Source organism: Notechis scutatus, chromosome 3 (genome assembly GCF_049901735.1).
Source record: "Notechis scutatus isolate UNSWTSFEM ecotype Mainland chromosome 3, rNotScu1.2, whole genome shotgun sequence".
NCBI classification, from domain to species: Eukaryota; Metazoa; Chordata; class Lepidosauria; order Squamata; family Elapidae; genus Notechis; species Notechis scutatus.
In genome coordinates, this window is record NC_142011.1 from 38,446,113 (window position 1) to 38,468,681 (window position 22,569).

General features: G+C 39.1%; 1 protein-coding gene across 3 annotated transcripts in view; it reads left to right on the top strand.

The window, feature by feature from the left end:
• Positions 1-22,569, top strand: part of DENND2C (DENN domain containing 2C) — a 59,879-nt gene that overhangs the window by 25,657 nt on the left and 11,653 nt on the right. For all 3 annotated transcript variants that reach the window (XM_026675134.2, XM_087959553.1, XM_087959552.1), the window contains exons 3-11: positions 1,488-1,636; positions 2,302-2,408; positions 6,777-6,947; positions 10,006-10,102; positions 11,608-11,652; positions 14,596-14,783; positions 17,316-17,425; positions 18,453-18,522; positions 20,664-20,741. In XM_026675134.2, the coding sequence (XP_026530919.1) occupies positions 1,488-1,636; positions 2,302-2,408; positions 6,777-6,947; positions 10,006-10,102; positions 11,608-11,652; positions 14,596-14,783; positions 17,316-17,425; positions 18,453-18,522; positions 20,664-20,741 (1,015 nt within the window). The remainder of the gene's footprint in view (positions 1-1,487; positions 1,637-2,301; positions 2,409-6,776; positions 6,948-10,005; positions 10,103-11,607; positions 11,653-14,595; positions 14,784-17,315; positions 17,426-18,452; positions 18,523-20,663; positions 20,742-22,569) is intronic.

Here is a 22,569-nt window from a genome sequence, read left to right on the forward strand (position 1 = left end):
CAGTTACCAAGCACCCAAAATGCAGTCACTTTATCATGGGGGGGCACCATTTTACAATAGCCTCAAGTACTTTACAGGCCATAAAGCACAGGTTTTGAGATTATCATAACTCTAAACTGTTGTAAAACCACCGGTTGAGAACTACCCTGTAGACTCATGGAGATATAAAGTATCTGAGTATAACCAGATATAGAATATATCTCTCATTCATCATTTACTTACAGGCAACAAATTCTGATTTTCAGATTCCTTCTTGTGTTGTCTTGGAGAGAATGGTACTATGGCAGTGATAGCAAACCTTTTTGTTGTGGTGTGCTGAAAGTGCGCACACACGCGATAACGTGCCAACACCCACAATGCAATGCATCCAGGCCCCCTTGCACATGCGTGTGCAACACACCCACCCCGCCCCCTTATCTGCATTGTGCATGCACGTGTGTCCCAGCTCATTGTTGGCCCGTTTGAGCTTATTTTCGCCCTACCAGGGGCTTGAGGGAAGCCTCTGCAGCCTTAGGAGGCCGAAAAATGGGGCTTCCAGAAGTGCCCATTTTCAGTCTCCGAACAGCCTCTGGAGTCCAGGGGAGGCCATTTTTGCCCTTCTGGAGGCTCAAGGGAAGACTCTGGAGCCTAAAAATGGGTGCATTTTGGCACTTACAGTATTTCCGGAAGGCCCACTTTTCAGTCTCCCGAGGCTGCAGAGGCTTCCCTTGAGCCTCCAGAAGGGCGATAACGGGCTCAAAAATCAGTGGGAGGCGTGCACATGCTCAGTGCAGGTAAGTTTGTCTGGGGCTCGCATGCCCGCACAAATGGCTCTACGTGCCACCTGTGGCACGTGTGCCATAGGTTCACCATCACGGTACTATGGGGTTGGTCCTATCATTTCAGTTTTGCTTTTTAAGCCCTGCATTAAAATGATATGGAATACAGACTTAACACACTTAAAATATTGCTGGTGGTACTATTATTTGATTGTCTACCAAAATCTAGGGGACACCAGATTCAAGAGAGCTACTGTACTATCTAACTAAGTTCTCTTATTTTTCCTTAGAAGAATAAATATAAAACCAAATAAAAATCCGGTGTGTTTTAAAGTATTGTGAGACTCCAGTTTTTGTGGTTTGCAAACTATATTTCATGATTTATATTATGTAACTGAAGCACCAAGCAGGCGTGGCTTGGATAAATAAACTGTGCTTTAGTATCAAATCAAATTGTCTTTGATGGCTCCCTCCCCTCTTCCATTCTACATTGCTGGTGGAAGATTGAGAAAGACAGATTTTCAAAAATTGTGCACATAATTTTATTTTCTAAAACATCGGTTGTTTGTGTATACATATTAGTAATACACATAATATTTATATATACATAGGTATTTTTTAAAATTCATGCATTGCTAGGTAGCACACTTAAAAAAGGCTAGGAGATAAATAGCAGCGCTTGGTTTTGCACCTAAGATGTGTGATAACATATCCTATTCTTATTTATAGAAAGTCCTTTGAATTTGAGGACATCCAAAGTTATCGAAACAGACTAGCAGCCATCGAGTACCAAAAGCTTCACGAAGAACTAAATGGCACCACACGTGTCTGTCTCTATTGCACACAGTCAGAGGACAACCTCTACGAGGATATTATTGGTAAGATTCCAGATCTATTTAAAAGAAACAAGAAACAGCCTTCTGAAAGAAAAGTAACTGCTACGGTTCAGTTCTAGAGCATTCCAGAATACATATTCTGATCTCCTGTGCTAATATATTCAAAGTTATCTGATGAATATACACAGCTCCTCCACTGGGAAGCTAGAAATTAAAGACAGTCATTTGGGGATTTACTTTGATTGGGAACCTGGTGGCTCACTTGCTAAGACGCTGAGCTTGTTGATCAGAAAGGCTGGCAGTTCAGCTGTTCAAATCCCTAGCACCATGTAATGGAGTGAGCTCCCGTTACTTGTCCCAGCTTCTGCAAACCTAGCAGTTCAAAAGCATGTAAAAATGCAAGTAGAGAAATAGGAACCACTTTGGTGGGAAGGTAACAGCGATCCGTGCGCTTTCAGCATTCAGTCATGCCGAAGAGACGTCTTCGGACAGCACTGGCTCTTCGGCTTTGTAACGGAGATGAGCACCTAGAGCCAGAAACGACTAGCACGTATGTGCAAGGGGAACCTTTACCTTTGATTCCTCTGTTTGTCACTCGTTGGGTAATACTTGATGCCAGTTTGTGCCTGTAGAAAAATAGTAATTGGCAAATGTATGCGGTTGGTTTGTCTACCCATGCTCTGCTTCAAAATACTTTTTTTTCCTAGACCCTGCAAAAGAGAATCCCTATGAGGACATTAAAGTGAAGCCTTTGTGGAGGATCCCATCTAATTGGAAGCTGCCTCCTCCTCGAAATACCTTCAAGCCACCCAAGGTGAATGCACGTTTAGTGATTGTCCTCTCTAGTTAAATATTGGGCTTTGTGCCTGTGCTCTTACCATGCAGAAATCTGAACAAAATGAAGTTATTTGTCTACATCGCTCTGAGATTATAAATAAGTAGGTGCCTCGTTGTTTTGCCTTGTCTTCACTCTCACGTGAATCATCATATTGCAGTTGTTCACTGAAGAACATAGAGGCATGTACATTCACTTTTAAGAGAATGGATGCCCGTGCAGCAGATTTAACTTTCTTTGGTCTCTATTTGACCCGAAGAGAATATTTTCCCTTCCATGCACAGAACCAAAACAAGAAAAGGTGTAAAAGGAGAAAATTGTACAGTATTTGTACAGTTGTGTTTGGCATAGGTTTTCCTTTTCAGGAATAGATTCATATGGATGTGATCCAAACCAAATGCTAGTGTAGCTTGCCATTTGTTTAACCAACCCAACTATTTCTTTTCTCTTCCCTACCTATACTTATGTAGCTGCTGTTGCTTAATTAAATCTTCAAATATTTCTTACTATTAGCCATACTGGCTGGGTGTTAAGATTTGTAATTTAGAACCTTTAGAGAATTAGATGTTATGAGCTCTTACCTGCCTACTACTTACCAAAGTTACTTATAATAATAGCTCCAAAATGTTCCATCCCAATTAATTTTTTGTACTTAGTACGTGTAGTCCTTGACCTACAATAATTCATTTAGTGACCGTTGAAAGTTACAACATCATTGAAAAAAATGATTTATGACCATTTTTCACACTTACGATCGTTGCAGCATTCGCATGGTCACATGATCAAAATTCAGACTGTTGGCAACTGCCTCACATTTATGACGGTTGTAGTGTCCCAAGATCACATGATCACCTTTTTTATGACCTTCTGACAAGCAAAGTCAATGGATAAATCAGATTCACTTAACAACTGCAGTAACTCACTTAACAATTGTGGCAAGAAAGATCGTAAAATGGGGCAAAACTCACTTAGCAAATGTCTCATTTAGCAACATAAATTCTGGGCTCAATTGTGATCATACTTTGAGGACCACCTGCAGTGGATTGGAGGATGGGAGTGGATTGCATATCCCTGATGGTTTGGGGAAAAGGAGATGTTTCCCTGGCAAATGAAATTATAATAGCTACAATTGGGCCAAAAACGTCGTGATATGTCATGTGACACAATTGAGTTTGACACCTGTGCTCTGTACTGTTCTGAAATATAATGTTCTGAAACATATTCTGAAATATGTTAATTTATAGGTGTTTAATGAAGTACTGACAGCTACCATTTAAAAGGAAGAACTATTTTAGGCAAAAACCATTTTGCACAAAAAAGGGAGACATGGGGATATAAATTGTTCTCACGCAACTGCTTACCCTAACACAAATACTATTCCATCTTTCTTCATGTAATTTAAATCAAGGTTTTATTAGTCGTTATTTATTTAGTTATTTATTAAAATTACATGGCCACATAACTCACTCGCAGCAACTCCAGGCAGTTTACAAGGTTTAGCCCCAAAGCTCATTGTTGTTTTGTTTCTTTGTGCAATTTAGTTACTTTTTAGGCGTAATCAAGTTAGTTTTTGGAGTGACTGCATGAACCATCATGCCCTATATGCAATAATAACGTGTAATTCTCCCTAGGACATTCCTGTAGCTTGTTTGATCTTGTCCATCGATATAGCCTGTTGTCTTCTTCTTTCAACCTGTCAAGCATAAAAACTTTTCAAATCCATCATTCACTTGCCTCACATGTCCAATGCTCTTTAGACTTTGCTTCCTGCCTTAAAGAGAGCAATCGGCCTTTATTTAATCCAGGACTAATTGACTACAGTCTACGGTACTTTTAATAAGCAAAATAATACAATTGTCCTCTTTTTACAGGACAGATTAGCAATGGAAAAACTGCTGCAGAAGAAAAAAGCCTTGAATTTAAGACTTAACTGTCTGTGCTCCTCAATGAGTAGAGCTATTGTGCATACAAACATACAAACATATATGCATACATACATATTGATTTCGCCCAGCCATTCCTAATGTATACTAACAGTGTAAGTTATGCAGATATGGGAACAATATGTAAACTTATTGCACTGTTTTACTTATTCTGAACTACTGTGTTTTCCTCTAAATTAATTCTTAGAGCAGCTTCTTGCTCATTAGGAAGTTCCTTCTGATTATTATTTCTGTTAATCCTTCTGTTATTTTTCTGAAAGAAAAACTGGTCTGATTGGGCAGAGTGGGCATCCTCCAGCTTCCGCCTATTTAGCAGTGCCATCTGGTGGGACCTGGAAGTGTGCCTTGTCTGTAACAGCACCTGTTGTTTGGAATCACCTCAGCCATCTCAAGATGCATTTGACCTCCCAACTTGCCTGTGTTTAAAACTTAGTTTTTCTCTTGGCCTTGGTTTGAATGAGTGGTGGATCTTCTTTTGTTTTTTGCTAAGAAGGGGTCTCTCCCCCAGATTTTGGAGTTTCTACCTGTGTCATTTGTATTTTGTGGGCAGTTTTACTGTGTATTGCCCAGAGTTATGTTACGAAAGTGACATAAAATAATTCTTTTTTAAAAATCTATTTATGTTAACAAATTCTACATTCTGGCATTACCTCCATAAGATCTTCTCTCTATATGTATTTTAATGATGAAATCTTAAACAAAATGTGAAAATTGGGTCAATAATTTGTTACTATTACTACTGTTGCTGCTTTCCAATCTGCACATTATGTTGTTTCATATTAGTTGACATGGATTTATCTGGATTTCAGCTGTCTTCGTCTTCAGCTTTAAATGGTTCAGTAGATATTTTATCTGCACTTAATACTTTCTTATTAACAGCGAATCTGCTGCCTGTCGTGTCTCATTCTCTTGTAGAATTGTTTCTGAATGTATTTTGTTTGTATGGATATTCCAGTCAATCTATAATATTATTTTCTAAAAGATCTTGATATTTATGTATTTAAAATATTTCTATGCTACTTTGTTTTGAAGTGAAATCTATGAAATATATTTTTTCACTATTCTTGAATGCCCCAACATTAACTATAAATTTTCTGATGATTTTTTTTGGATCCTCTTAAATAGATTCCTCATTTCCTTTTCTTTTTATCTTGGGCTGTTTGTTGATATTTTTGATTAATATATCATTCCGTGCCCTTTCTTGCCTGATGTTGAAATTTGTTGACATATGATCTCCTTGTTGTTTAAGGCAATGTGGTCCTTGTTCTTTTGATGACTGCTTGTGCTAAAATCAGCCCATATTCTCCTCTATTGAAATTTTGGATATTTTTCCAGTTTACTTTTCCTTTAGTCTCAGATCTTCATGGGCCGTACTGTATAGATTAAATATACGATATGTGTTGCTTATATTAAAATATGATTATGTATTTTTCATTTGCTCTTTTTAATTTATTTTTTTAAGTTTAGCCTATTGATGATTGTATCTAAGTCCACCTCTTGATGATCGTATCTATGCAAGTTTTTTTAACTTCTTAATTTAGTAAATAGAACTGAGATTTCTGACGATTTCCCATCCAAAGACTAATCAGGCCCCATCATGCTTAGCTTATGAGGTCAGCTACATATGTCTATCTGCTGAGGTTGAAACTGATACATTTGACCCTAGTAATTTCCTATGTTCCACAGTAATATCTCTTTTTACGTGGAAAAGCTAGAAAGAAGAAACTGCAAGGAATGGTGGCTTTCATGGGATTTCTTATCTTGAACAATCCTAATTTTTTCTGTGATTTGTAATCTGGCCCAGTGGTTGATGGCCATGATGGGTATAATGATTAATTCATTCCTGAAAGCTACATCTCTCTTTTCTTTCTCTCTTTTAATTCTAAGTAGAATTCATGGAGAAAGGGAATATTGAGATTGTGGTTTACAAGGTGGGATGGACAGGAAGAGGATTTAACTTTTTCCCTTATTGTACAGTTCAAACAAAGAGCTCTCATATCTATTAGTCCCATTGTTACTATACATTGATTCCCTAGAGAGAAAAGAGAAAGGGCAAGGTACCTTTCCTTCCAAGGCCTTAGTTAGCACCACCTATAATTTGGGATAGAGACCTTATATAGTCTATTAAAAGGGAGGGAATATCTAAGTAGACTTACCTGCTTGTGTTTGTCCCTAATCCAAGAATTATTTTGATTCCGTCTGACTTTTAATTATATCTACTGAAGACTTTCATATAATAATAGCAAATCCAATTTTTAGATCTTGCTGCTTTCACTCTTCTAAAAACCAAGCTACCCTTTTGCATGGTGAGATGTTTCGTTTTTGAGTCTATGTCTGTTTGTATCAAGTTCAGTGGGGATTGCTTTGTTTGTAATTCTTTTATCCTTCTTTCACATTTCTTTAGCTTCTCCACAAGCCACACTTTTTTCACCGTAAAACGTTGGAGCTAAAGAACACACGAATCTGTTTGCGCGGGAAGTTGCCAAAAGATTCAACACTACCAGTTACGTTGACCGAATGGAAGTTCTTCAAAGCAGGAGATGCTGGAAGCAGGAAGAGAAAGAATCTTCCCCGGGTAAGCCAAAATATTAATAATTAGTTTCTGGGCAAATACCAGTTTTTGTTGCCATTTCTTCTCCCTATCTCCTCTGTACCACAACCTTTGGTTGGGTCATTCCTGTCATTTTTAATGAAAAGCAATTGCTTTCTTAAATAATTCTTTACTGCATCATTTAAATATGAGAGTTGTTGGTAATATCAGATTTTATTATAGTTCTTAACTGTGTTAATTGTACTTGCCACTCGGAGTCAGAAGCATGAGATGAGTGGCTGTATAAATTTAACAGAGACCTAGCTGATCTTTCTGAATTGGGTGCCCCCAGTTGTGTAGGATTGCAATTCTTAGAATTCCCTGTCTGGCCATCATTCAAGCTAGCTGAATTTTGGGAGTTGCCATCACACTACATGGAAGCTTGAGAACTGCTGTCACACTACATCCAGAAGGTCTTGCAATAACAGTGGATTATTATTTCAAATGTTTTCAATCTGAATTCAAAATAATCATAATAAAATAAATATTCGGTAAACAATATTACGTAAAAAGACCTGAATAGGAAAATAACTGAAATTATATCTTTAAAAAGTTATCTTGACATCTTGTCTTGCTATATTTAGATTACAGTGCAGGTTCACTAGATGTCAACAGCAATATTGGGCAATATATAGTTAATACGCAGTTAAGTTCCCACTTATACCAGGAGTAACTGGGGAACAGAGTTTCTGAGTTAGATTGCTTAAAGTGACCTTGTTCATTTTACTTTGCCTGGACTTCTTTCTCTGGGGTTGCTTACTTTTGACTCATGATTTAACTTTCAACTGTTCTGTACTTTAAAGCTGTTGAGCAGCTCATTAAAGATGAGGCTATTAAATAAAATTTCAGTATAATTTCCTAATGTGCTTCTGGATGAATGATTAGTAGAAATGTGCAAGTAAGGCGAACATAGGAAAACTGAGAAGCATCAGTTATCACCTAGAGTTGTATAGATTTGGGTCAGTCTGTAATTACTGTAAATAAACAATTGCTGCCTGTTCATTGAAGAAATTGGAATCTTTTACAGTTAGTATCTTTTTATCAACCTTAGTAATTTATTAATTTTTAATAATCTACGTACATATGTACTGTCTTTTAATGAATCTCACAATCATGAAACATTGCAAAGGAAAAGAACTGCAGATCAGACATCATGTTTACTTAAGAATTTGAGCCAAAGAAGGTCCCATTTTTGGTTACTCAAAGCCAGAAGGCAAAAAGAGTCACTTTGTTAGTTAGAATTTATTTTCATTATGATAGAGGTGGACAGAAGGAAAGCTAGCATATATACAAGTCAATTTTGCTCGCTTTCTAAGTATTGCATATCAGTATTGTGTGGAGCATACGAAGATGATTAATTGAACCACGAAGGATGATTAAAAAGTCCCATAGGAGCATTATTTCTCAGACAAAATGATCACCCCAACCACATTCAGAAATGTCAGAGTAATTTACTGAGAGAGGAAGTGTATGTTATTCTGTCATCCTGAACTCATAGGACTTGGCCATGATTGCTGGAAGAATGCCCAAGTAAGCCAAGCATTCTTATTCAATTCCAGCATGGAAAATAATGTATTCTCCAGCACCTTGACATCATACATTCAGCATTTTCTAGTCATTCTTGAAGCCATTACAAATATTGCAGGCACCAGACTTTGCAACAGTCAGCTTAAAACTTATGCATGGGGAATGCATATTTCTAAAGTCTCTGTCATCTACGTGTATTCCAGAAAGCATCAGTCGCAGCTCCCTGATATCCTTTTACGTGGTACCACATATTTCTGAGTCCACTTCATTTTTTAATGTTTGACATCCAAAATCTGAAGAAGCTCTTAAACCAATCATTTAAACCAGGGCTGGGAAAATTTGGGAGGAATGGAAAAGAAGCTGAAGGAAAGAGTAGAAGGCCTGCAGAGTTTCTTGCATAGGTGCAGACTTTTCCTGAGGTCAAATTGTATCACCTTTTCCTTGAGCTGCAGACTGGATCTCTGAAATTCTTTTTACTCTACTTAGGTTGCTATAGTTAAGAAAAGAGTTGGAACTAAGAACTGTTTACCTGCTAACTGTCTTCTCCATCTCTATATGACTCGCAGTGAAGGGAATAACTGGGCCCCACCCTGTTGCCTTCGCATGGAATGCTGAATGCATTCTTGAAGCCAGGCAAGAGTGAACTTGGCCTGCATGCCATTGTCTAAAATAGCAAGTAGTTGAGCAGGAGCTGAGATCGTCAGCAAGTTTTGACTAGACATGCTGTGACGAAGATCTTTCTGTCTTTTGCCTATGGCTTGAGACACTTGACACCACATGATGCTTGATGGGTTGGGCAGCCACCACTACTATTGTTGAACATGTGGCTATTTCTCTGCAAATTGGTAGAAACCAACTACCCAAGAAAAAGTGTAGAATTAAGAATTATACCATTTTCTAACAGTTTGTTCTAACAGTATCTAGCTAATCTTGACTGAACACATAAGCTAAGCAGGATTGGTCCTGGTTGGTAAATGGGAGAATGCCTGGCAGTTCTAGGCTCTTTTCTAGATAAGAAGTTAATATAAATCCTGGAAAAAAAACTAGTGGCAAATCACTTCCATAATGTTTGCAAGAAAACTCTATAGATGCAAGATCAAGCTGAACACAATGGCATCTTTTCTTCAAACTATGCCTGCACCAAAAAAACAAAACAAAGCAAAACCCTATAATGCTTGGAGGCTGGATGCAAACAGGTTCGCTGATGCTGTGTGGTAAATGCATTCATCAGATAGCATCAGTGAACCTATTTGCATCCATGTTTTATTCAATTTAGCTTTCATCATGAGTTAGAATATTTTTGATATCCAGATTAAAGATCATTGTATATTACTAGCACTATGCAGATGAAAGTAGTCTTTTCTGTTTGGGGCATTCATGTTCCCATCAGTTCTTCTATTATAGCTCTGCTAAATTCTGTAGTGTTTTCTAATACTAGCCCCTGTATAAAAATGCAGTTTTTCTTTTTCTGAAACTTGTCGTCCCTCTTGATGATTTTTTTCTTATTGGGTTTCAGCTTGTATTGAAGATACAAGAGATCTTTGATTCCAGAAGAGGAAAGAAACATGTGAAGTTGGTGATACAAATGGGAAAAGAACTTTCTCCAGCCAGAGGTATAAATGCTGGACTAAATGCAGTTCTTCTGGTCAATTCATTATTTTTTGTTTTTATTTATTTATTTATTTATTTATTTATTTATTTATTTATTTATTTATTTATTTATTTATTTATTTATTTATTGTTTTATTTTATTTTATTATTTTTTATTGGTCATCCATCTTACCACAGGGTAACTCTGGGTGTCATACAATATTAAAAATAAACTATATAAAACCTATACAGAATATGAATAAAAAACTATAAAAAAAATTCCACCCTAACTAAAAGATGGGAAGGGCAGGAGCAGAATGGTTGGGGGTGGAAGTGGAATTCAATCAATCAACTGCCTCCACCATGATGCTGTCCCACTGGAGTCCCAAGCCAACTGGCAGAGCCAGGTCTTAGGTTCTCGCAGAAGGTCAGGAGGGTTGGAGCCGATCTCACTACAGGGGACAAGAGATTCCAAAGAGCAGGAGCGACGGCAGAGAAAGTTTTTTTTTTCTGGACCCTGCCAGCCGGAACATCCTGGCTGATTGGGCCCACAGCATGCCTTCTTTGCTGGTATGGGTGGGGAGGACCAGTCCAATTAGAACGAGACCTTTCAGTAACCTGGATTTAATTATGTTAATTCTGAGAAATATTGTGATTTCTCTTTTTTATCCTGTTGCCTCTTTAGGATGGTATAGATTTTTTGTTGCTAAAATAAGAAGAGCAAGATTGTGGTATTTTGTGTGGGTGTATATATCTTATCAAGGAATGCGGTGGCTCAGTGGCTAAGATGCTGAGCTTGACGATCAAAAGGTTGGCAGTTCAGCAGTTCAAATCCCTAGTGCCGCATAATGGAGTGAGCTCCCGTTACTTGTCCCAGCTTCTGCCAACCTAGCAGTTCGAAAGCACGTAAAAAATGCAAGTAGAAAAATAGGGACTACCTTTGGTGGGAAGGTAACAGCGTTCCGTGCACTTTTGGTGTTTAGTCATGCTGGCCACGTGACCACAGAGACGTCTTCCAACAGCGCTGGCTCTTCGGCTTTGAAATGGAGATGAGCACAGCCCCCTAGAGTCGGAAACGACTAGCACATATGTGCAAGGGGAACCTTTACCTTTACCTTTTATATATCTTATCAATAGTCATTCCTGTTTTAGATGACTTTCGTCTTCCACATGTAGTGAAATATAAGCTAGAGCCAATGGCTGTTTGTGTAATCTACATTTTGCAAATCAATGGTGCCCACTTGCCTAGTAATGTTAAACAATTGATGGTGATGCATCTTCCCTCAGTCCTCCGCATTGCATAATGAAGAAGGTGCCGCCGCAGAATTGTATAGTGAGCTTGACTTGCTTCATTTAACACCTGACCCATATGTAGATATGCTCCTGAACAGATGCCTTTACTGTTGCATACAATTGTTCCCAACTTTCAGAGGCATAGGAACATAATTGATTGTTGCTCTGTCAGGTTGCTTCCAACTTTTCCAGCTCCACCCAGTTGGCAAATGAGGGAAACTTTTTGTCATTTCAGGTGAAACCAGTGGATATGAGAGTGAACCAGAAAATCTGCCGAAAAGTGAGTGAGTGAATCACTGGGCCTAAGACAGGTCAAGTGGCATAATTATACCTTGCAGACAACTGTTGAGAGTGTCTATGTTCTATGCAAAATCTACCTAGTCAATGAAGTACTTTGGGACTGAGATCTATTTGAAAAATTGGAATGGTCACTATTTGCTGGACAAAATGGATGCATTATGATCATTTAAAGCCTTGTAAGTCTCCTTTTTAGAAATCCATTAGGAATGGGGATGATTGAGAGAAGGAATAGATGGGTTTAGAACTGAGGATAATAGCAATAGCATGTAGACTTATATAATGCTTCACAGTGCTTTACAGCCGTCTCTAAGCAGTTTACAGAGTAAGCATCTTGCCCCCAACAATCTGAGTCTCTATTTTATTGACCTCAGAGTCTGGTGAGATTTGAACTGCCAAATTGCTGGCAACCGGCAGTCAGCAGAAGTAGCCTTCAGTATTGCATTCTAACCACTGCGCCACCATGGCACTTTTAATCACTTTTAAGCTATGAACTCCTGGGGTTCATCAGGAATTTAATGACAGTGACAGCCTGTTTATAATTCTTAATTTTTAGCTGCAATGTAACAGCAGATTATTATTATGTATGTCAGTAGCAAAGGATGATAGTTACTTTGCATATATCTAATAGCGGTTGTAGTAGTGTCGTAGTATTTTCATTCAGAACATATTTGAGTACTTGAAAGGCTTATGTAATGTAGTAATGAAGGAGTTGGACTAGGGATGGTGCATCCTGGTTCTACAAACTTCCTGGTGGCCTTGGGCCAGTCACTATCTCTCAACCCAATCTACCTCACAACACTGTTGTGGAAAAATAGGATGAATGAGTATTATATGGGCTGCCTTGAGCGCCTGTACAACATTAGCAGAGTATAAATCTATTGAATAAATAATTAAATGGTACAAAGAAAACAATAAAATGCCAAGAGATCTTCTTTGATGGGACATTTTTTAAAGCCATTCTTTACTTCCCTAAGAGAAGGGACACATGGTTATCTCAAAGTCAGGTTGCAGTGCCTATCTGCCAATAAGTGGATAAATATAAGCGGTAAGTGTGATTTGTCTACAGTGATTTTTTTGTGATATTGTACCAAACCCTGTAACAGTGACACAAAATGTAACATTACTTTGTTAAGACTACTGTGATTCTTGGTGTTGGCCTGTGTAATGGTGTGTGTGGTAATGACCCAGGAAGACAGGGCAGAAAGTTGCAGACCAGACATCTTTCATGCAAAAGGTATCACAGTCCACAGAAGCGGAGGAGGTGTGGGAAGTGTTTCAGAAGGGATCCTCCCTAGATTTCCAGAGAGTAAAAGGAGAGGAGGGCAGAAATGCTTTCGCTCTTGCAAGATTCTGTTCATGTAACCTTACAGTAAAGGTAATCCAAGCTTCCTTGTTGCGCTTCTTGTGTGGACTACCTTGAAAGTCTAACAGCACGGCACAACTGCACCTGCTGCTTCCGATAGGCTTCTCACCACTCCCCTTAAGTCACGGTTGTCAAACTCGCTGTGTCACGTTGCCTCATGTGATGTTTTGTGACATTTTCCCCCTTCACGGAGGTGGACATGGCCTGTGCGTGATGCATCCGGCCCACGGGCTGCCAGTTTGACACCCCTGCCGTAAGCATTTCAGACAGCTTGCAACTGCTTGACACCCCTATCTCTTATGCACCAAAGCTTGGCAGCAGTGGCTAATTTCTGCAAAGAGCATGGGAACAAGCAACTGCATGGCCACGGTGCTGAGGTAAAGTTAAACAAGGATGATTCTCAAGTGCAGATTTGGACGTAGCATGTAAAAGAGAAAGCATGTAAAAATGGATAGGCAACAAGTTGCTCAGGATAGTTGTGTCTTTTGTCAAGGTGAAGGAAAATAAACTGCCCAGGAAGGAAAGAATTACCTGGCAAGAACCATGCTGTTTCATTGGGCTGTAATTAGAGGCCCTCTTTATTTTGTAATGCCATAAACACAATAACAAGGAATTGAAGCAGCTTGGCACATAATCATCATCTGCTTCTGGGTCAAGTGTTTTTCCTTTTGATCATTTCCAGTGCTGCCTCTTGAGAACTTTCCCCTCCCCCGCTTTCACTGAAGCTAAAGAAGCCCAGTCATGTCTCTGTCTCTTGCAATATTATGAAACGCCCTTCGCTGGGAAAAAGGAGTAACTGGAGTGAAATTATATATAACGCTCGGCCCTTGCATGTAAACACTGGAGGAAGAACAACTAGAGCAGCAGGCTCCAAACTGGCTCTGCATCGTGACTCATCTATCCTAATTGGCACCAATGGCCCTGGACACACCAGCATTTCCTGTTCACCATGCCTGGAAATTGTCAGAATTAAGCTTTGCATATAGCTTAGCACAGCAATTCCCCGGTAATAATAAAGGTGTAGTGCCAAGCAAGCTGTGGTTATTTTCCTCACTTCCTTCCTTCAACAGTTTCGTGAAGGTGGTCAGATCAGCATTTTCTCTAGAGAGAGGGAGACACTTAACATATAGCTATTTATTTGGTGTCCATGTAGTCTGTGCCATTGCAAGTTTCATAACTTTCACAGTGCTTCTTAAAAGCATTATGTGCATTTAGAATGAATGGCTTTATGTTAGAGATCAAGAGGCCCGTTTGGAAGTTAGGCTTTGGGGGTTGTTAATTTAGTATGACTTTGTTTGTTATGGTTTTTTATTGGACAGTTAGGGTGTTATTGCTACTCACATTATCTTTTGCTTATGGGAATACTGTTATTCCAGCAACATAGCTATTACCTTTAATTATTCTGGATGCAGCTCTAAAAATTGACCTGCTGTTGAGCCATAGGGAAACGGCAGAGCCATTGTTGCAGTCCCCCTACCATGCCATTGGAATGGAAGCCATGCCATTTCCGCATCCCAAGATGCAAGGTTGGGCAACTGAAGAACTGCTTCTTTTCCCTAGGTCGCCATAAGCGCCTTCTGCAGGTCCAGGCTCAGTCCAAACGGAACCCACACTACCAGACATTGGAGCGAGATCTCATCGAGTTTCAGGAGCAGCAGCTCTTTGAGCTATTCGTTGTGGTATCTCTGCAAAAGAAGCCATCAGAGGCAACATATACCCCACAGGTTATACAACAGTTTCCATGTAAGGTTGGTGTCTGTTTACTTTTATCTATGCTCCACAAAATTAAATTTAGGTGCTTTGGGTTGGTCAGGTGGAATGGAACCTTCACTCCTGCTAAAATTGAACACTAACTACTGACAGAGGAAACACAAGATAAGCACTGTGCCTTTGCTGAGATGTGCTTTCACTGATTCAGAGTCTGTTTCTGGATACTCAAAATGCCACGTTGCAGGAAAATATGTTACGGAGTTAGCTGTTCATGGATTCCCAATGAGAGGTCCCTCAATCTTTCTTGATTCAGACTCTAAGAAATAAGTGAATTAGTGCTCTGTCTGCCTTGACTATGTATAAGTATAGATCAGTGTTTCCCAACCTGGCCAACTTCCAGATCTGTAGATTTCAATTCCCATGACTATTGCTGTGAACTGTGGGAAGTGAAATCTGAACATCTGGAATCTGGGAAGCACAGGTTTAGGTGAGGTAGAATATTTATGGTTGAGTTTTTGTCCGCAGCGGTATTATCTGTGCTACAATCAGCAGAAAAGCAACATACTGTCTTATGCATTAACCATATTTCATTGCATGTTTTCACCATCTGCTCTGTATGATCTCAACCTCATGCAAAAGAGTATGATTTCATAGAATAGTTTTCCAGGGCTTACAGTGTACTGTGGAGGTGCACAGTTTTTTCTGAGCCTAAGTGGTGACTTTGTCCTTCGAATAGGATGCTAGGAGCTAGATTCCAAAGAGTAATGATTAGCCTTGGGGGAAAAAAAACCCCTTTATTTACATTTAAAATTATCTGAATCCATATAGAGTTAACTTGATAACTCTCTGGGGATACAAGTAATTATTTCTTACATTCAGAATTATAATTTGGTAACAATTTCTGGGGGCATCTTTCTAAAATCCGACAACAATTAAAGGTCTTGGAAAGATTTAAACCTTCTACGTGCACATTTGCATCCTTGGATGTATATTTGGAATCCAGTGAATTGGGGGAAGAAGTTTGAGGCAGCAGTTATTTGGAAAAAAGGAACAATGGGATGAGGACAGAATTTCCTGTATTTGTTTCCTCTTCTCCAACCACCATTTCTTTTGAAAAAATACACATGTTACACCAGTGAGGTTTGGGGGCGGGGAGGACTCATCTGCAGATTCTGAAAATGATTTGCACCTTGGTTTCTTTGGGGAAAACATATACTACTTTCTTGTGACGTATGGCTAGTATTAGACTCAGATGAGGAATGAAATACAACTGAACCACAGTAATTCCAAAATTGTGCTGATTTAATACAAACCGCTACTGATACCAAAACAGCACTGGCCTACATTGCTTAGAAATGTAGTGAGTAATGATTCACAAGGTCACATGGTTGTTGCACTCTTTATGTCACTGTTGACAAAATGCATGATGGCATTTTGTCAGTCCATTTGTCTTCTTCTGCCTAGGAAATGTTTTTGTAGTTTGTTAACAAGATTTGCACAGAAGGGTCTTTCAGACTGGGATCTAGCAAGAAACTTTAATCTAGTAATTATGGGGCAGTGATTATATAACATGAGCACCGTTATTACAGACTTCCACCAGCTCCCAAAATAATTCTGTTTCCAAACTGTCTGCCAGTCACTTGCTTGAATAGACCATGTAGTGAAGGAAAATGTCCAAAGGAGTAATGCTGTAAAACTTAAGAACTTGTAACCCTTTAGAAAGTTCTGCTTAAAAAAACATACACAGTGAAAAGTGGTCTCAAAACTGCTTTTTTCAAAAGGCAACTGGACAATGTTTTTTTTTTCTCCCTTGAGGAAGAAGAAGACGTTTTGCTTCTCATTCAAGAAGCTTCATCAGTTCTGGCTGAAGAGTGGCGATGATGTTGGTAGACGGAATGAAAGGATTAGTTCCAACAGGAGATCCTTCCATTCTCCTCCCCCACACCATCCCAGCCAAGGACAGATGAAAAAAACACCTTTGAGACAACCACGACCTGGATGACGGACTGAGAATCTCCATAGACATTTGCTGTGAAAAGTAGCTCATTGAGAACTAGAAATGAATAGTCAGGAGGCAAAATGTTGAGACTTGATATTGTTCAGGAATCAGAATGTATTAATAGTTATATTGGAATGTTGACAATGAATTGTGAATACATTCACAAAATGACTGCCTTAGATGGTTGTCCATTCATAAAATGATAGTCTCATCAGATCTGGCACATCAGAAAAACTTCTCAATTGAATTGCAACAGCTGCCATTCCCCCTCCCCCCAATAAATGCATATAGTGCCTGTGTGATGAACAGAAACCTTTTTCAAAATAAATTCTAGAGGCAGATAGTTTGCCTAGCAGATGGCAGCATTCCATTTTTATTATTTAAATCATATGTTTAATTTAAAAACTTGGTGGGTGTCTTGAAAGATTCTTGGATACATTGCGGCCCACAGCTTCCAGATACCGTTGAAACATAATCACTGTCTCTGCATCTAATTTAGGTCAATCTGTACAGAGGAAAATATTAGCCTGGTTTTTATTTGTTTGACAGCCTGGCAATTTTCTATTTGCAGTCTGACCATCCTTTTCGTCAATCTAAGGACACTGAAGACAGACTAAAGGTCATTCCCAAATTTTGTTTCCCTGATCCCAAAGATTGGTGTCCAACCTCAGAGACAAAGAGGTGAGTGGTGGTGCCTAATGCCTTATTCATTTTGACCAGAGTTTTGAGGCATATGGGAGAATTACTTACCATTTTTTGGTGATTAATCATATTGTTGGTTTAGTGACTGTACTTTGCAAATCTTATAAACTATTGCAGTATTAAGCGCAATTTAATTTAATCTGGTCTCCATTACTTTTCTATATGAAAAAAAAATTCCTGATGTTTTCATCAAAATGTTTTAAACCACAGCCTTAAATATAAATTTCCAAAATGTCTGAGTTTCTTCATAAAATTGTATTAGTGTTTATATGCCCCCAAGTGGATGTTTTTCCTTCCTTCCTTCCTTCCTTCCTTCCTTCCTTCCTTCCTTCCTTCCTTCCTTCCTTCCTTCCTTCCTTCCTTCCTTCCTTCCTTCCTCCCTCCCTCCCTCCCTCCCTCCCTCCCTCCCTCCTTCCACTTTGATACTATGATTGTCATGTTTTCCCCTCTGCAGATCAATTTGCTTTATTTTGTTTTGTTTGAATTAAAATTGTTTTATTGAAACGTATTTATTGTTTCAATAAAAGCAAAGTCAAGAACAAAGTAAAAGAGATTGGCACTGAATCTGTCCCACACTCTCTCTTTCAATAAGGAATATTACCTTTCTCTCTTATTCAGTTGTAGGGCAGCAGAACAGCATAAGATACCATGCAATTTAAAATTTAAAAAAACCACCTTCTTGTGGGCTTGTTATTTTCTGGCTTCTAATACAGTGCCACAATGGCCTAGATGTCGATGGCCCTAGCATTCTCATCATATTTACACTATGGTGAAGTGATCATTTCTAAGCTGCCAATTATGGTTATTTGTGGCAGGGTGGAGAACTTGGGAAGTCAACATATGATAAAATATCTCTTGTAAACTTTCTGGAGCTCTGAAAAAAAAATCCGTATATAGAAGTTGATTGGAGAAATATGGTTTATATCCAGTTGTGATATAATAGCTCTTTGTACTCTTGTTTCCTTAATAAAACTAACAATCATTTTTGTGTGTGTGTGTTGTTCAGTGAAACCTTTTCCTTTGTGCTGACTGGTGAGGATGGCAGCCGCTGGTTTGGATATTGCAAAAGGCTCTTGGTAAGTAAACCCCTATATTCATAAGAATAAGAATATTGACACCCCTACCCCCCAGTGAGGCACGACCTTGAAATGATTATGGGTTTTGTGTGCTCTGAGGAAGATGAGAGCTATGCCAGAGGTTCAACCATACTGGACAGTCTCACAGAGAAGCCAGATAAAGAATGTTTCTCCCATAATATGGTGAGATATAAATTACAGAAACACATATCATTTTGGTCATTGCCTGAGTCAAAAAGGGCTACTAGGTTCCTGGACATCTGGTGAAAAATGGACTATAGGACTCAGGACTGTTGGCCAGTAGTTACAGACCTACTGGAAGAAAAGTTGTTTACCCATTACAAATAAACAGATATATTTGTAGAATATAAAAAATAATGATCTGTTATTACAGATCAAGTCCAGCGAGAACTAATGCCCAGATCCAGAATCAGAAACAACAGAACAGAGGCTAGCAGATCAATGTTGATTTATAATACAAAATAAAGTATTCAAAAAAACAGAATTGGTGGGACCATAAAACAGATAAAGCAATAGAAAATGAAGAAGCTAAAGTGCTCTGGGACTTAAGAATTCAAACAGACAGGCACCTGCCACATAACATCCCAGACTTAACAATTGTCGATAAGAAAGACTGCATAGTGGATGTGGCAATACCTGGAGATAGCAGAATAGAAGAGAAAAAACTGGAAAAGATAACAAAATATAAAGAATGCAAATAGAAATAGACCGATGATGGCAAAAGCAAGCAAAGGTAGTACCAATAGTAATAGGTGCCTTGGGTACAATCTCAAAACAACTGGAGCATCCCTTGAACACCATCGACAATAAAAAAAATCACCATTAGTCAATTACAAAAGGAGTTTTCCTCAAAACAGCTGGTACAATATCTTTAACACCATCAAACATAGGGAGATAAACATGGCAAATATAGTCTGAACATCTGTTTGACTATGCAACAAACCATAATAATAATAATTGTAATAATTATAATAAGCCATCTGACTCCCAGCAATTCTGTAGTGTAAAAACTGAATGAAAGAATTTGTCAAGTGTTGCCTTTGGAGTGAATGTAGATATCCCGCTGTTCCAAAATTTTGCAGTGGAGCAACATCAAAATCCGCCAACATTTGACTTTTCCACAGTCAAAAATTTCTGAATGGAATCAGAAGAAAAATCACTCTAATGGAAATTGAATACAACCAGTGGTAGTTGTTATTTGACAAAGAGCTTATATTGAGGAAAAATACATTTTGAAAATCTGTAATGCAGGACCTTACACATCAGAAAAAGTCAAGCATCTATGGAAGGTGCTAGTCTATGGACTTGTTATATTAGCTGATATTGTGAATTTTGTATTATTTTTTAAAAAAGAGAATAGAACAGAATACTTTATTGTTCCAGAGTGATTAGATACACAAGGAATGTGTCTCTGGTGCAGAAGCTCTTGGTGTACATGCAAACAACAGATTAATAATCATCATAGTAACAATACTAATGAAAGGGTGGAGTAAAGAAGATAATAAGAAGGATTAAGTGATAATACTACAGCCATACATAGACATTAGATGGAACTGTGAGAATTAGAAGTTCAGCACTTTACTGGCGTGAGGGTTAAAACTGTCCCTGAGTCTAGTTTTGGCCTGCAATGTAGTGCCATCCTGAGGGGAGGAGTTGAAACAGTTTATGTCCAGGATGTGAGGGGTCTTGCAAATATCTTCTCAGCCCTCCTTCTCTGACCCCTTGCAATATACAGGTCTTTATGAAAGGCAGGCTGTTTGCAGTTGTTCTTTCTGCAGTCTTAACTATCCGTTGGAGTTTGTACCTGGAGGAATCTGGATCCAGATGGGTTCTTGCTAAGGATGATAATAAAACAGAAATGTTCAGCAATTTGTATTTATCTCCATTGTGCAGGAGCTGGTAATCAGCAATTATTTGTAAGCAGTCTTGTTAATAGATAGTGTGCAATGTGCTCTGATGCTTTAGTACCATAGATAAATGAGCCAAACTTAGATGAAAAGACATAAATAGCAAAGGGTCATGCAAACAGTTAATGAGACTGGGGTGTCAAGTAGAAAAAAGAAGGTAGGGAAAGCCTCCCTGGGAGACTTGAGTAACTCTTCCTTTCTATTGCCTTTTAGCCAGAAGGAAAAGGAAAGCGGCTACCTGAAGTGTACTGCATGGTTAGCCGTCTAGGCTGCTTCAACCTTTTTTCTAAGGTGAGGAAGTTTGCATTCATATTGCTGCTTGCTTTGCAACAGCAAATATCTATGGGAATTGCACTTCTTTTTCGTACAAAACTGGTTGCGCAGAAAAGGCATGGCAACCATTTCTCTGCAGAGGATTCAATGTTCTTTTTTTTAAAAAAAACAAGTTTTATTAATTTTCAAAACACACAAATCATCATTATCCATTACATGTTTAAACCTTTTTCCATTATAAATTTAACAAGTCAGATAAACTATAATTCTGTTTTAAACCATTTCCATATAAACATACAAAAACCTCTTATCCAATTTCTCTTTATTTCTCTTTACTCTTATTCAATTTTATTATTATTATTTCATCTATTTCTTTCTGACTTAGTTACCATTATTCTCATTCTATATTTCTGCAAGGTTTTATTAATTCTCCCCCCCAAAAAAAACATATACACACAACACACAAAACATAAAAAAAATCTTTTTGGAAAGTAACTTGGACCCAGGTATCTCTCTCTTCATGGACTTCAATTATATTCATGCTCATCTTACATATCATTACTTATTTTATTTACCATTCTAAGTCTTCTATATTAACTTCTCCACATATTTCACTCTTCTTAATTCTATCTTAATTAATCATCTTAATTTGAGTCATTATATTTGTATCTTTTGTCCATTCTTTATTGTCCCTTTGTCTCGTTCCTTATAAAAAAAAAAGAAATTTCTCCTGAGATCACTAATCAGAGTATGATGCCTTTCTATCTCCCCCCTAAATTAATCAAATTACCGTATTTGCCGGCGTATAAGACGACTTTTTGCCCTGAAAACATGCCTCCAAGTGGGGGGTCGTCTTATACGCCGGCAAATACGTTGTTGTCACTCGGTGCAAGAGCGACGGGGTGGAGCTCCGCAACTTGCGAAGCCTCTTCAAGCCCAGCCGGAGTCTCTCTTTGGCAAGTCTCGGGTAGGAAGAGATAGCCGGAATTACCCTCCACACCACCCATCCACCCACCCACACACCACACACACACAGAGAGAGAGAGGGAGAGTTGGCAGCTGTCCATCCCCCACCCTTGAGTCCCAATGGCGCGCACACGGGGGCTGCTTAAGGGAGGAGGCCTTTCACTTTCCCCGGGGGAGAGGGGGCAGGCGCGTCACTTTCACTTGCAGGCAGCAGCGGCCTCTCCCACCCACCCACTCCGCTCGTGCGAGCGGACCGGCAGGCTCCAGGCTTTGCCCCCATCCTCACCTCCTTCCACCCCTCCACCCCCAGTGGCAGAAACTTTGCCGCACATGGGGATGAGTGGAGGGGGTGGGAGAGCAGCGACGCCGCTCAAAGCTGAGAAAGCGCCATCCTTGCTTTTGTGCTTCGGGAAGAGTTCATGTTTTTTGTTTTTCTCCCAGGAATGGGATGCTGCTCGTGTGATTTTCTTTGGGAAGTTTTCTCTTCCTGGTTTCAGCCTTTGCTCGAATCCTTCCCCCGCCACCCCAGATTCACTTCTGGAAAGGATGCTTCTGTAACTCTTTTCCTAAGCGTTGCTGGGGTGGAGGGGGGCAGTGTGCAGCGTGAGCGAGAGGCTCCTTTCCTTTCTCCTGAGCGCAAAACCTTCTCTCTTGGACGGACCGAGCAAGGCTAATAAGATAATAATAAGATAATAAGATAAGATCCCAAGCACGTTGTGGAAACAGATCTGGATTTCGTTGGAGAAAGGTAGCAAGTCTCGGGTAGGAACTCGACGCTTTCTGGAAAGTTAGTGAGCAGGAAAATAGACATCCTTTCCGCTTTCTCCCAGCGTGGGTATCTCATTATCCCTCCCTGTAAGAAGTAACAACCACAAAGCCA